The sequence below is a fragment of the Opisthorchis viverrini genome, assembly GCF_000715545.1.
Source record: "Opisthorchis viverrini unplaced genomic scaffold opera_v5_47, whole genome shotgun sequence".
Lineage (NCBI taxonomy): Eukaryota > Metazoa > Platyhelminthes > Trematoda > Opisthorchiida > Opisthorchiidae > Opisthorchis > Opisthorchis viverrini.
The window spans coordinates 783033-797260 of NW_008751702.1; the positions used below are offsets into that span (position 1 = coordinate 783033).

General features: G+C 44.8%; 1 protein-coding gene across 1 annotated transcript; it reads left to right on the forward strand.

The window, feature by feature from the left end:
* Nucleotides 1-4537: 4537 nt before the first annotated feature.
* On the forward strand, nt 4538-13957 carry T265_03292 (hypothetical protein; the record flags this gene model as incomplete). Its single annotated transcript, XM_009167738.1, has 9 exons — nt 4538-4629; nt 5818-5944; nt 5997-6068; nt 6133-6445; nt 7350-7681; nt 9080-9258; nt 9422-9473; nt 10946-11318; nt 13753-13957. 9 exons carry the CDS (start codon nt 4538-4540, stop codon nt 13896-13898), a joined length of 1686 nt encoding a protein of 561 aa, XP_009166002.1.
* Nucleotides 13958-14228: the final 271 nt, after the last annotated feature.

Here is a 14228-nt window from a genome sequence, read left to right on the forward strand (position 1 = left end):
GCCTGGGGGAAACACCTTACTGCCTTCACACTCCTGTCGCAGAGGACAGTACGACTTTACCTCCAGGCCGCCTCGTAGTACGGGGTCTCGCTGCTCTTGGTCTGGCTGCTCCCCTTTGGCCTTCCTGGCATGGTTGAACCTTGTGGAACGAAGTTCCAGCCAGTGTAGCCCGCGGGATCTTTGCAGCACTGGAGCCCGACCACCACGTCAAGGTGGCAGCTTTAGGTCGGGCGTGGTTCGAATCCGACCTCCGCCACTCGACTTCTCCTGTCTAGGCTTGGGCAACCTGGCAGTATCCTAGCCCTCGTTCTTCCTTCGGGTGGCATAGCAGCTAGGCACCGGAAGGGTGCTACAGCTGAACGCTTTTTATGTTTCGGGGCACTGCCTGAAGTCCTTGATTCAACAATCCGACTCGCTTGGCTGTGCAGGATTGGTCTAGCCCTAGGCTACATGCATAAATATCTCACTCCTGCAGCAGGAGCCGCGTCCATCTGTTGTTAAGCTCCAGTTGTATTCCGACGCAATACGTAATTCCGTGTTGATCAGCTTTAGGGATCGACCTTTTCTGACTCGTTCCTTCCTCTTGGGGAAGGTAGACTTGTTGCTGCACATACGCCCAACGGCAAAATCTGGTATGTTAACTTTGGTCGAATTAAACAACATGCCTTAGTCGACTTTCTCCAAAGGAAAAGCGACTAGGTGGTCTGTCCAATGTCTGCACACGACGTACAGAATGGCAATGGATCTCTTGCCCTATATACTTATACAACACCTACGTGCCTTTGCACTGACCCAACGCGCCGTTCAAGCGAAATAGACATAAATGTCACCTCCGTGTCATAACTATTAATCTAGGTAGATCACTTCGTTAATGTCTGTATGTGACGATACAATCTGAGAAACTGTTGTCTATGTTGGAGTGACCCTCCAGAGTTATACCCTGACATTCGTGCCTGTTCGAACTCCATTCGCTTCCATCTACTGGTAACTTTCCACCCGACTAGCAAGGTGATCATCAAATTACATCGAGGGAAACCCGCTCCATGTCTCACCTTGCGAGACCATGGGATGATATTTCAACGGCGTTGCAGGCTGCATCTCTGAGATTTAGCGACGCGGAACCCTATGCCCCAGAAAAGTGTTTCTCCCGTAAATCGATATTTTGCTAGAACACTATCTCATTTCGATTAACTCGGCATGCGACAAAAGATGAAAAAAAAACTGTTAAGCACTCCTTGAAGGGGCCTTGTTAATTTTCGCCTCAAAAATGGAGAAGGCTCTCTCTTATTGTGTTTTCCTATACCCACACTTTCCGAAAACAATGCTAGTAAATTCATGTGCCGAAAATATAGCGCCCTTTTTCATCACTTGTCCCAAGCCTTGACGCATGGGTGGGATGGTTAGGTTTATTTGCCCAGAGCTAGCCACCCCTAAATATCACACAACACCAGGTCTTGGTTCTTGTGTTGATGGGGTAAGGAGGGCGCCGACAACCAGGGTAAAAATGAGGACGATCAGGGACCCAGAAGATGGACTTTATTCATCCAAAACTTTGAAATCACCAGCTGAAAGGACGAAAAGCGATTTAACAATGAACGATGAAGCGCTTTGAGAAAACAGCAAATATAGACATTAGTACTTGCCTTTGGAATCCTAATTGACATCAAAATGGAAGCTGCTGAAACGAAACGGAACCCCGGAATCAGACTGTTTATATACATTGTCCGAAGATGGTCTTGCTTCTACCCGATCAAACTTTTCGTGATTTATACTGCAACTCACAAGTTTCGTCATGCGTGGGTTTGAATGAATAAGAGTGCCCACACTAAAGAAGGGGTTTGATTCCGTCCTGACTCCGGTTGTATTGATCATGTTTTCACACAGCAACTGATGCACGCAACAGCTGACGCTTTAGTATTTCCGGACCTGAAGGCTTCTTTCAGCAGTCGCTTAAAACACCCTTTGGAGCTGTTTGTCTCACAGGGGTACACGAATGGAATGATGAGGCTATTCGGACGAGTTCTTCGAGCATTGCCTACTTCAGAATAGATCCACCAAAGATCTCTATTCCATTTAGACCTCGTGACTGACCACGCACTGGAAAGGCTATCAAATGCTTCAGATCCACCGAAGTGGAGCTGACGTACTAAAGGCGTTAAGTACACATGAAGCTGTCCGTCGCCACAGGTGCAATTTTAAAGAAGGGTAGGTCCCTACTGAACGCACTTTATATAGTCACTTTGGGGGACTAGGTCGGGGACACCGACTCAACACAGAATTTGATTTACTGGACAGGTGCAGATGCGTGACGAGTGCCGTATCTTTCTATTATCAAACTGCAGGTCGTGTGGCCTGCAGAACAAGCAAAGCACTCTCTGGCTTTGCTTTATGCAAAGGTGCCAAATTTTGTATCAGATACTGAGTTTATGGTACCTGTATGTGGTCACTTCTGTATGCTTCAAAAATTGACCTATCTACGAGGTAGTCGCATATAAGCTTTCAGTTTCCCATAATCACTGTCTCCACTGACTGTACTTTAACTAGTTAAATCATCCAGCGAGATGGTAGAAGGCCAAATGCATCCCCAATAACCGGTCCACTGAAATTGGACGATCCTAGCTCACTTGCCCATGCTGTTCTAATGTAGAAAGAGTGACCGTTACTTTGGGTGCTTTTCCCAAAGCTATTGTTTTCATGAATGGGGATGGAAAATGTCTGCACTGTAGTGTGAGAAAACGGATTTTTATATTTACTCTTGAAATACAGCATTAGTGGTTTTAGGCGAGAACCGTATAGTTCCCCCGGGGTTTTTTGAACTTCAGGGGTGGTAGTGCTCACTTTGGTGGTGGCACCCATTGAAGTATTAAAGGGGATAAAAAGACGTGGCAACATGTATACTGTTTTGACAACTTGTCCTACTATTCCATCAAATGAAATGTAACACACGTGCTTGAATAAGATTCCTACTTTATACTTCGTCAATACTGATTATTTGAACCGTCTTAATCAAGTGTTCAGAACAATTTAGGCAGAAGAAAGAAAGAAAGAAAGCGTTCAGCTGTAGCACCCTTCCGGTGCCTAGCTGCTATGCCACCCGAAGGAAGCACGAGGGCTGGCATACTGCCAGGTTGCCCAAGCCTAGACAGGAGAAGTCGAGTGGCGGAGGTCTGATTCGAACCACAGACCTCACGGTCGATAAATTTGCGCTCTAACCACTTGAGCAGATGCTCCGGTTGCACGAGAGTGATCTGAACGTTTGTTTCTCCAGCCAGTGAACAAAGTAAAACACAAAAGCGATAAGACGTTTGTCTTGCTTCCCGTTTATTTGCACATATTGAAGATACATCTCCCACCACATTCACAACGGCCAAAACACAACCTCAAGTTTTCCAATCGCTGCTAGGTCATCACCGTAATTTATTTGACTTTTCTCTTGATTTACCAACTGCACTAAACTACTTAAAGTCATTAGAAGCTTCAGATCAGACCCCGTACCCAGTTCGTTCCACGTTGATACATGTGAGCCTCTCTCTCCTGGGTCAACCATTTCTCTGTTCCTTCCTGGCTTCCGCTATGTAGTAACGGTAATTTTCTCAGCTTAGTTCTCGGTCTGAGCCTCCCATGCTTGCGTTCACGTCAAAACAACCACCAAAGGCGCACAAGGTATATCAACGCCCAAAACGAAGTCAGGAACACTTGTACAGCGTTTCATGTATATAGCGTAGGTGGCAATAACTTTCTGGAAATTTGGATGCGTTCTGGATGCGGCATTGGCACCCGGCACTGGCCAATGCTGGGTCATGGTTGGCTTTTGGGTCCAGACTTTTGACCAATCAGATCTCGGCCTTATGCCGGAGCGGTGAGCATCCCGAGTTTTGGGTCATTCTTGCGTGGGATAGGCTTCTCGGCCGTAGCAGCATCTGACTGCGAGCGATAAAGCGGGATCCGTGTGGAATTCTGCCTGACAGCTTAGTATTTACCTCCATGTTTTTTTATCCGTGTGAACGTTGCCACGACTATTCACTAGATTAATCAACCTCTAGTTTGGTGGAGTCTGTAGACGAAACGTCCTCCCCAGTTTCTCCCCTCTGGGAGTGATCGTCTTCATATGAAATCGTCAGTGCTTATGTGGATCTCACCTATCAAAGGCGTGTTCGAACTACAGTATGGCGGGTCCGTATGACCACGACTGCCCTGTTGAGTACAAACTGCACCCATGTTACTTGACAGACTGAAGCTAATGACGTTAGCGTTCTATTTCTCAAAATCCGGTTCTAAGAATGGTCCACATCGATTTTTTTCATGTCTGTGAGGTGAAAAGCTCATTCTAAGACAATTGGGGTCTTTCTCATTGAAACATTTCCGATAAGAAGACCCTTGATTCACGTCAATGTCTGCCTTTTCTTATGAATGATGGTTTCCAAAGCTCCTATTATTCACCACATAATCTAATTTGGCATGAAACAAATTTTCGTCTCCATTTCCTCCTGTATTCTTGTATCATACGTTCTGAGATGGTTTTTTGTTTGTTTTAGCCATGGCGGAGGCAGTTGAGAGGAACCTAGAGAATTCGTTAAATGAGGTTCTGTACATGAAAAAAGCAAAATTGTTCAGGAAGTCTGAAATCAAGTGAGTAGAAATCCTCGGAGTGAACTTCATTTTCAGATGTTGCCAACAGTTTTTGGAAAGAAAGGTTGGACTCTAAACATTCCTACTTGATCTCGCGATTAGCATTAGTAGCGTAATTCGATTTCTGCGGCAGATTTCAATCATGACTTAGAGTACTGCCCGTCCATTCGACCTTGTAGAAGCAAGCAAAATCGTCTAGAGATGTCATACATTTAGTATACGCAACCATAGGGTCGCTTAAGAGGTGTTCACTATATTGCTGGATGCTTGATAATGTGGGGTTTGTATCATGGGGTACTGAGGTTTTGTTGCTGGCAATTGTGAAGGCTTTGGAGAGTGTAGATAACCACCGCGATGTGTGTTCAACAATTTCGCCGCGTTTGGCAAAATCACTGGAACTAATTCGATTCATTGGTGGTTCATCATACTCCCAGAGAGGTGACCAACCCTTGAATTGACAGAAGGTTATGAAAGAGATTACGAAACTCCTGGCTGCTGTCGGTGCCGCTCGCCTCACAGGATCAGGACCGCGTGGTCCCCACTCTGCCTGGTTGGGAACGTTTCAAGATATGGCTGCCAATCAAGGCCAGTGGTGTTCTTGTTGTCAGCTTCTATCCAGATTGCCTGAATGAGTGTCTGGAGGTGTATGTACCTCAGAAGGATTGTCGTAAGCTAGCACTAAGCCCCTTCCCCGTCCACCTTTCTTCTTCTTCACAATATGGATTTCAAGTGAATCATGTTTGTACGGGGTCTCAGTGTTGAACAATGATGTCATGCTGTCCATAGTGATGATGATGATGTGCCGGTTAGGTTAACGCTATTTCACTCTGTAGCATCATTCTGTTCGAATTGCTTCGGAGAATGGAGACTTGTTTTTTATTATATGTGCTACAACCTTTCCTTAAATTGGCACAAGACTTACACAGTCACACGGAACCCAGTTTGAGCGGTGAACTCTGTTCTCTAAATGGCTGTCTAACTGAATAGTTTCCATTATGATGCACTGTAAATAAGCTTCACTTATTTTTCGTACCGAGTCACGAGGCTTGTCTATCTATGGTTCACTCAAAAACTTTCGTATAGCTTATGTTGCAGATAGTGTAGTTATACTTTACGCATCGCATTATCTGAATCCTTCCAGTTGGAATTTGTCTCACCACTATGCCCACTTTTCTTCTTTCGATTCAGCGTAATAATCCGCAAACGCAGACAACACGAATACGCTTTGCAGAAGCGAAACAAACGCGTTTTAGACTTCGATGCATACATTGCCACAGAGCTCACCCTACTGAAGCTGCTCCGATTCCGTCGTCAGGTTAGTGTGCACATATGTTCCATACAACTGGGTTTGTCGATCTGCTCGACAGGAAACGAGTGAGCGCCGATTCCTGGATAAAATCGAGCGATCTATTATCTCACGCCTTGTGCGGCTTCACCGCGTAAGTTCCGGATTCCTACCTGTAAATTGAAACTTCACCTTAGCAACTGTGTTATCGGTTTCAGTCTCGTATCGATGTATGGATCCGGTTTATCGAGTTTTGTAAAATCCTTGGTCGTCACATATCTGTTGTTCGTCTGTGGAACCGTCTGCTTCAAGTGCATGGTCGAACAGAGCCTCGGCTGTGGGCTTCAGCGGCAGCGTATTGTTTGCAGGAAAACACCACGGCCAAGATCCGTTCGAACATGCGAAAGCTGTCAACCGAAACGAGTCAGTTGAAGGAGCAACACAAAAAATTGAAACTTGAACTGCAAGCCTTGACTCGATATGTGAACAGAACGGATCAAAAGAAGATCGAAACTGTAATTTCCGATCTCCGTGAGTGCTTGGCCTTGTTTAACTAGGCTGTATCGATGTTTACGTCTATATAACTCTTATGGAAGTTGAGTGCTGTTAAACGTCTACAAGGTTATCTCGGCTCTGGTTATTAAGTTTCTTCCAGTATTTGTAGGAAGAATGGTGGGGAAACATACCTGTGTTCGGCAGCCTCGCTGCAACCCCCAGTATATCAAACCACCAATTAACCAAGCTTTCAGTACTATGGATCGGAATCTTTCAGTACGGTGTAGTGGGTTCCTGACTCATGCAAACCGTCCCACGACGATAACACCTAGTCTCTTTGTGACGTAGAAAGACTCTTGATTGGAGCCTAGCCTTAACTTTTCGCCTATTTCTGTTTATGTTCAGTCGGTGTCTAACCCACCTCGTTTCACAACGTCTGCATAGTGACTTCACGTCGTATGTCTTTGCCACGTCAACGACCTTTTAATAGTACTTTGTGTTTGGATTTCCTGGTTTTGTCATCTGTGATTGGAAGCGTACCAAGTGACGGTTTCATATCTTGTCTACATGATAGCAGAAGTAGTCCACATGTTTTACGTAGTTTCACATGTTCGATGCGGTCGTGTCTTTCATTCTTGTCTGTCTGGAGTAGCAGGCAGTCTTCAGACTGTTCGTTTGGGGTCCGGGTTACACTGGCCTCGAAAATCCGCTCCAAAAGTCATCTGCTAATTCCACCACTTTCGTCAAGTTTATTTTCTGTCCCTTTCGTTAATCAGTCCTATCTGTTGGTACCTATCCACACTGAAGTTATGCTTACTAATGTCCACTGTCCAGAAATGACAAACACAAAAGGAGAAGAGCGACATTGAGACCAGCTTGCAGTTTCGCTCTAGTTCGCAAGGCCGATCATGCGCTGTTTAACGTGTTTTTCCTGTTGCAGGTCAGACCAAATTACAGCTCAGTGAGGCGACAATGGATCTGGCTCGTGATCGGCGCCTGGTGTGGGACCGAGTGTGCTTGGAGGCCATTCGTGAAGCCCGACGATTACTCACAGAGGGTATCGCGTTGAACCCTGAGTGTAATTTGCTCCATCTTGAACTGGTGAAACTGGAAGCATGTTCTACCGACTTCTTCAAAACACGAGTCATGGATCGAATGGATCATAGCGTGGAAGGAGACGTTGATCTGCCGACTGATGCAGACAATTTACGAAAACGTCGAAAACAGTTGAAGCGTTTGAAAAAAGCAGCTGCTCAGGACAATGCACGATTTGTGAGTTTTGTTTTATCGTTCCTCAGCTAAACAGCTTTTACGATCTAACGCATTAGCGTGGGTGTACATGAACCTTTTTGGAATTTGGGGTGTATTTCTGAAGCCATATTTGTTATCCGCCATTATAGGGTTGGTGCTACCTGGTACCAAGGTATAAGTCATCCGCTGCCGGTGTCTTACTGGGCCGGGTGACTGAATTTCTTCCCTTGTAGTGTCTATTCCCCGGATGGTGTAGCAGCTAATACTTATTCTTCTTAGGATTAACGAGCTTTTCTTAAGAGGAGGCCGTGTTTAATTCAACAACAAAAGTACCTGCGAAGATCTCCAGGATGAGAGATTTATTTGGTCCCCGAAATGTCCAACCAAATTAGACTTTTCCTCTTATCGGCATTTCTAGCTTAGTTGTGGGTGGTTGAAAGATTTGCAGAGTTCATGCTCACATCAGTCGTCCTCCTGTCCTGGCGCAATCATTCTGAAGAATCCACACCAAAAGGGATAAACACTGGACTCGAGTTTCGCTCTTATTGGAGCCTATCAGTAGTGTATATTCTTGGCCGTTCTGGGGTTTTATCTCCGAGCAGCTGACATTCGAAGTGGGCGTATCTCTACTGATCCGCAAACTATTCCGAACAGACGACGTGATCACGCTTGACTGATGTGACTGGTAGGCCCAACGCCATGAACGATGACCCATTAACATGCCTTGGTTGTGTCGATCGATTAGCCTGCCTATCAAAACTTCCCAGTCATGTAGCACCATAGACGCTTGCGGGATAATTTTGGATTCGTTCCCAATGGTTGTGGGACTTGTTAAATACACGCTCACATCACTCCCATTTGAACAGTCATCCTCCTGTCCTGGCTTTTTGACTACTGTCAACCATAAGACCACTCAATTATACTTGTTTAACAGGTGAAGTTGATTCATCGGGGGATTTTTTATGTCTATATGTTGCTTTGGTCAGACAGTCTGGCTACTCGTGAATACTGGAGTCATTCACCCTTCACTTCAAAGCGTTCCGCTTTTTTGCCAATGAGCACAACCAAGTTCACACCAGTTGAGCTAAACGGTTGGTCTCAGTTCAGATTGATTTCGTGGAAAGAATTGACGCGCATATTGTTTAGTTATGGGGAAAATGTTTCCGGACGTTACGACAAACTATCCTTAAACATCACTCCATTGTTGATTTGTGGGAGGTGATGCTTCTTTTTGCCTAAGAGGTGGCCCTTACGGGGGACTGTTTCATCACTAATCGCTGATAATTACTTACGGGAGGTCAGCATGTGTGCACTCCTCTCTGAATGTTCACTTAGTTTCTAAATTACCTCTAGTAGTCGAGCTGTATCACGATAAACTTCGTTCATTAGCTTATATGTGATCCCTCATCTGGTTCGTAGATGGCTGAAGTGACTGAGGATATCACTTTCGTGACTTCTGGTAGTGCGCTGAAATTGGTCGTGGAATCGGTCATGGATCGGTGGCCTGATGACTTGAAGACACTCGAATCACTGCAACAGATTGTTTCTGCTGTGCCAAATTTAATGGATAATGCCACACAAACCCGGTTGTTGTCAAAGTGAGTTGTGATTTTACAAATCTCCCTCATTCGGTGGCTCCCACCAGTCTTGGTACTCTAATGGAGTCGGATACCATGTTGCTTACTTAGTCTGGCTTCAACAACAGTCGGTCATGCATTTGCCGAATCGCTCACGCTGGTTTTCTATTGCAACATCCTCCAGGTTACAAGAGCTCCAAAACAATCCTAAACAAAGAGAAACATCGAGTGAACAGGTAAGTTATCCTTGCTGTTTTGGGGAGTCTTGTTTTCCGTTGACTGCTTCGAATATTACACTTGTTCGCAGGCGCTTCGTGTGCTGCATTAGATTGGTCTTGTCATCTGAAATCCGGAAGGTCGCACACTTCGAAGAGCTTCTTCTGCCCAACTCTGTGTGAGATCTAAATGACACCAGTGAGTTCAAGTTATGAATTGGCAGCATAAAGGCCATAATAAGCAAATTTGATCGCATAGGCAACTCCCCTGACTATGACTAGAGGGCCCGGATGGAATACTTGAAATACAGTTCAATACAGGCAACTTCTGCGTGGTTGAACAACAGTTTGTTCATGTAGCTTTTAAACACCTAAGAGACACATGACTTCATTCTACGGCACGACCCTTCTGTTAGTATTTACAATCTGTGGTCTTGCACGTATGACGTTCAACCGTAAGGTTCTTTTCCGCGGGTGAATGTTTGAGTTCCCGTCACGTATATATATATATATCCACAAATTTGTAATACCAGGAATCACGTGCGAAGGTTGTTCGAAAACTCACGGGTACATACTCTAAAGAAAATTAAGGGGCGGGGTGGGAGGTGCACGGGTCAGTGAGTCATGGACTCAAGTGAATGACGTTAAACAAGTTTGTGGAGCCGGATTTTTCAGAGGTCGCTCAAATTTCCATAAAGGAAACTACTCACAAGGTTGCTGAAAACTATTCGACCACGTGTTATCTCGAATATTATACCCACTGAAACACGGCGGCCTTTGTGCACCACATTCAGCTGAAGAATATCATAAACGAAGATTCATCTGAGTCTCCCTTGAGAATTGAATTGATGTTCAACTCAGTGAGTTTGTCGCACAAATTTCTTTTAGGCGCAGAATTACGGGTATTAAAGTCAGATCCTAGTCATCTCGGCAATCGATAATAGGCTTAATCGTACCAGCCTTGCTGGGTTCATGGGTATTCAGTATATGAAGTCGAAAGAGCTCGTCTCAGCCAAAGGGACCAATCACAGAAAATAAATTTTGTTCGGTATCTTCGTTATCCTCATTAATTCCTTAAGTATATCAATCAACTGATATATATTCAGTCAGTTTTTTAGCTACATGCCGTGTACCGAAGTACCGTGGTTCCAGATGCTACAGCTTCGTTTACTGCAGTTATGGAAAATAAGGGATGAAAGCGACTATCCAATCGGTTCATTGACGTCCAATTATTGTTCGTCCGATGTAGCAGGTAGTGGGGAAGCTACGCAGTAAAGTCAAGAGCTTTCATTTAAAATCGCCATTGACTGCTTAGCATAACCACACCTGTCAGGGTCGCTAGCCATTGGTTAATCTCACCCAGTGGTACCCATCCAACTATCAACCCGACTAAATTAACTGGCGAGGGCTTTTGCGCTTCGTTGCCAAGTAATGATATATTGCGTATTTTCGAAGTAAGTTTATTCAAACGCATGCCTTTTTTTGTTTCTCAGACCAATTCGTCTAGCGACGATGACTTGCGGAAACGTTTGACTAATTACACAACTCAGCTCTATGAAACCGTTTTACGTGATGGACTGTCAGTTGCCTTGGATCTTTGGAACTCCTGGTTTATGAAGGACGAACACGGTCCGATGAAAGGAGATCAGTTCAGATTTATCAACCCTCAGATCCCAGAAGCGGTTGGCCTTCTCCGAATTCGTTTACTTTTGCATTCCCTCAACGTTTCGTGGTCTATCGTGGGCCAGATGGACACAGAGATAATGCCGGATCGGTCATTGCGGTATAAGGATACAGAAGCTGAACAAAAAACCAGGGCCTGGTTGGATTCACTAGCCACTTCTCCGTGGGGTCATCTCAGCCCTGGTAGGTTTTACTGTATGCGTTTCTCTTTCCCTAACATAACATTTACCTGTTTATCGTGAAACCACATTACTTAGTGCTCCGGTACCAGAGTACACACGATACGAGCGGCGTATGGGGCGCCATCCACTTTATGACTGGAGTAACCCTAGATCGAAACGTTGTTTTTACTTCGTATTCGGTACAGTAGGTTGCTGTTCTCTCTCAAGTCCTGCAAAGTGGCCAGCTCTCTTGTTTTTTTCCTCACGTAGCCTGCCTTGTTGGGAAAATTCCAAACCACCTACCTGATGAGCCCTAAGAAAGGCGAAACCGGTCGTGGGCTGTCGAAGGGTTTTCAGCAACCTCGTGAGTAGTTTCCTATATGAAAATATACTGCGATATCTCGAATATCGTGCCAACTGAATCGTGAGGCGGCCTGCGTGCAGCGCATTCAGTTGTAGAATAGCATAAACGAGAGATTCAGTTGAGTCTCTCGTGAAAACCAAATTGATTTGCAAATGAGTGCATTCCACATTAAAACCTGTTTGTAACTCGACCCCGCACTCTCCTCAGCTTGGTATTTCACTTTATGTGGTCTTATGTTTTGCTACTTGGGACTAACAATGTAATCTTGACCATACTTTGAAGCACTTGTGTGCATGTATGATCAGTTCCACGCGCAGGGTGATGGCCGGCCAATCTTTAAACTCTGAAGTCCTTCCTCCAAGGTGCGTCCTCGTATTGATTCGATGGCACTGTTGACCTCCACATCATCATCGAGTTTTCACTGGATGTTCAAACTGAACAACCAGAGCCGCAGCTTTGAATGTGGAATGGCGTGTGCACAAGGTACTTTTCAATCTGGGTGACAAGGATTCTCCTATGGAAGCATCTCTATCGTAGTACATACTCTGGACTGGATCATTTTGTGCCCTTCTGTATATACATATATATACTACTTATGTGCATCTAATGCTTAGGATTTGTGCTGTTTTTTGGAGCTTGTAAACTGGCCATTGCGTGGCCACGCCGACTGTGGGTATTGGATGAATATTTTAATTCCAAATCTAGTCGACTTGTCAAGCAGTCCAAAGGCAGGTGAGGATTGTTTGACGATTTACAAGATGTCTTTATTTGATAAACCCCACCGCTGAATTCGGGTGTGCTGAACTAGGCTACGATCACCTTTATTCTGTGATGGGTTTTCTCGTTGGAGTGTGTGGAGAAGAGTCGTTTCCATCACAGTCATCAGTTTCCATCCTCACCGTCATTCTTTCCATAGCTGACCGTTTCCGCAGCGCTGAAAATCATAACGAAGGAAAGGAAAACAAAACAGCATGATAGCCCCTAACAAACATTCTGAGGCTTCACAATTCCCATTAAGAAGTTAGATAATATAATCGCTACCATATCGTTCTCTGTCCCTATTCACCTACGGAGAATATCACACCAATGATTTCAACACTGTTCGAAAATGTCTTCCCACCGATTCGACGCACCCACCCATTACTAACCGAACACAGCAAATGCACCCAAGCTACCAACACACCTGGCAGTTGATGCCGCCGGGTGCATTTTCTACTTGAACTTCTGGCTGCTGACCACAAATATTCACCTGCTTTTTGAACTGTGCTGTCCAGTTACTTGCGGGACACGTCCATTCTCGATTCACGTTACCCTTATTGACCTTATCGATCTCAATCAGCCAGTTGGCACCCATCCCCGTTCGTTTGCAGTAGAATACTGCCCCCACCCTTGCCCTACCGTTTATTTGGCCATTTTATCCGATTAAAATTACCACCAAAAGTTCCATGGTATACCTGCATTATTTTTATCAACTTTTGAAACGACATTGTTCTATGCAGCCGCCTACCACTAACCAACCAGTTAGGCTTACTTGTGTTCTCAATTGGTGATGAGTACTTCTCTCTTTCCTTCTTTATTCGTCAATGAAAATAACATAGCTGGATAAGTGGAGGCATACATTCCGTTCAGGTCCCACAAACCTCAGTAATGCATGCTACGGTCATAACTAATCATCTTCCGTTGCTCATAGAAACGCCATCACACCTAGTTTCTGCAAAACGTGTGGAAATCTTGAGATGCGGAGGACCTCCTTTCCGGAAAATGACCTTAGTCGAGTGCTTATTTGAAGGAGTAGTACATATGGTAAAGTGTTTTCATGAGTTCAGTCAGAACATTTGAGGTCGTAACAGATTCAGCGATGGTCTTATTTCGTTTGGACCATTTCACCACGAGTGAGAATACGAGACCCAAGCGATCGGATTTTGTCCACCGAATACGAACAAGACAGCTAGTTCACCCGTGCACATGGCACTAACCGCAAAAGTGGGTACACACTATTTAGCAGATCAACGTAAATGAGTTTGTTTCTCTGTTGTTGTCTGTCATGAGCCAACTTCATCTGCTTCACTTCTCATTTTGTTTCGGTTAATAGAATTTTGGATCAGCTACATCCAGTTTGAAGAGAAATCTGGCGACTGCACGCGCATTCCGGCAGTGAAATGGCGAGCGAGCAAAACCCTACTCCCAGAGCCGTACAGTCGATTTACTACTCTCCTAAACTCTGACGATCAGGCATAAACGGTGTGTGTTACATCTTTTCTTAAGTTACTTATGTAAATATATACAATAAATCCGGTATTTTGTTTTTCTACTCTGCAACATAAAATATGGTAGGGTTTTCTAAAATTCATCTTGTCCTGAGTATCAACAACCAGTGTTGAGTTTGGGTGAACGACTTCACGGACGTCATACGCTCACAGTCGGTGCGCTTTTGAACATCCTCAATGGTCTGCCGCCTTCCGGCAATTGAAATTCTGTGGTGAAGTACTTTCCAGGGCTCGTTTCGTGCCACACATTCGAAACGTTGGACGCCACCGCTTCTTGATTAACTACCGTCAACGTTAAAAC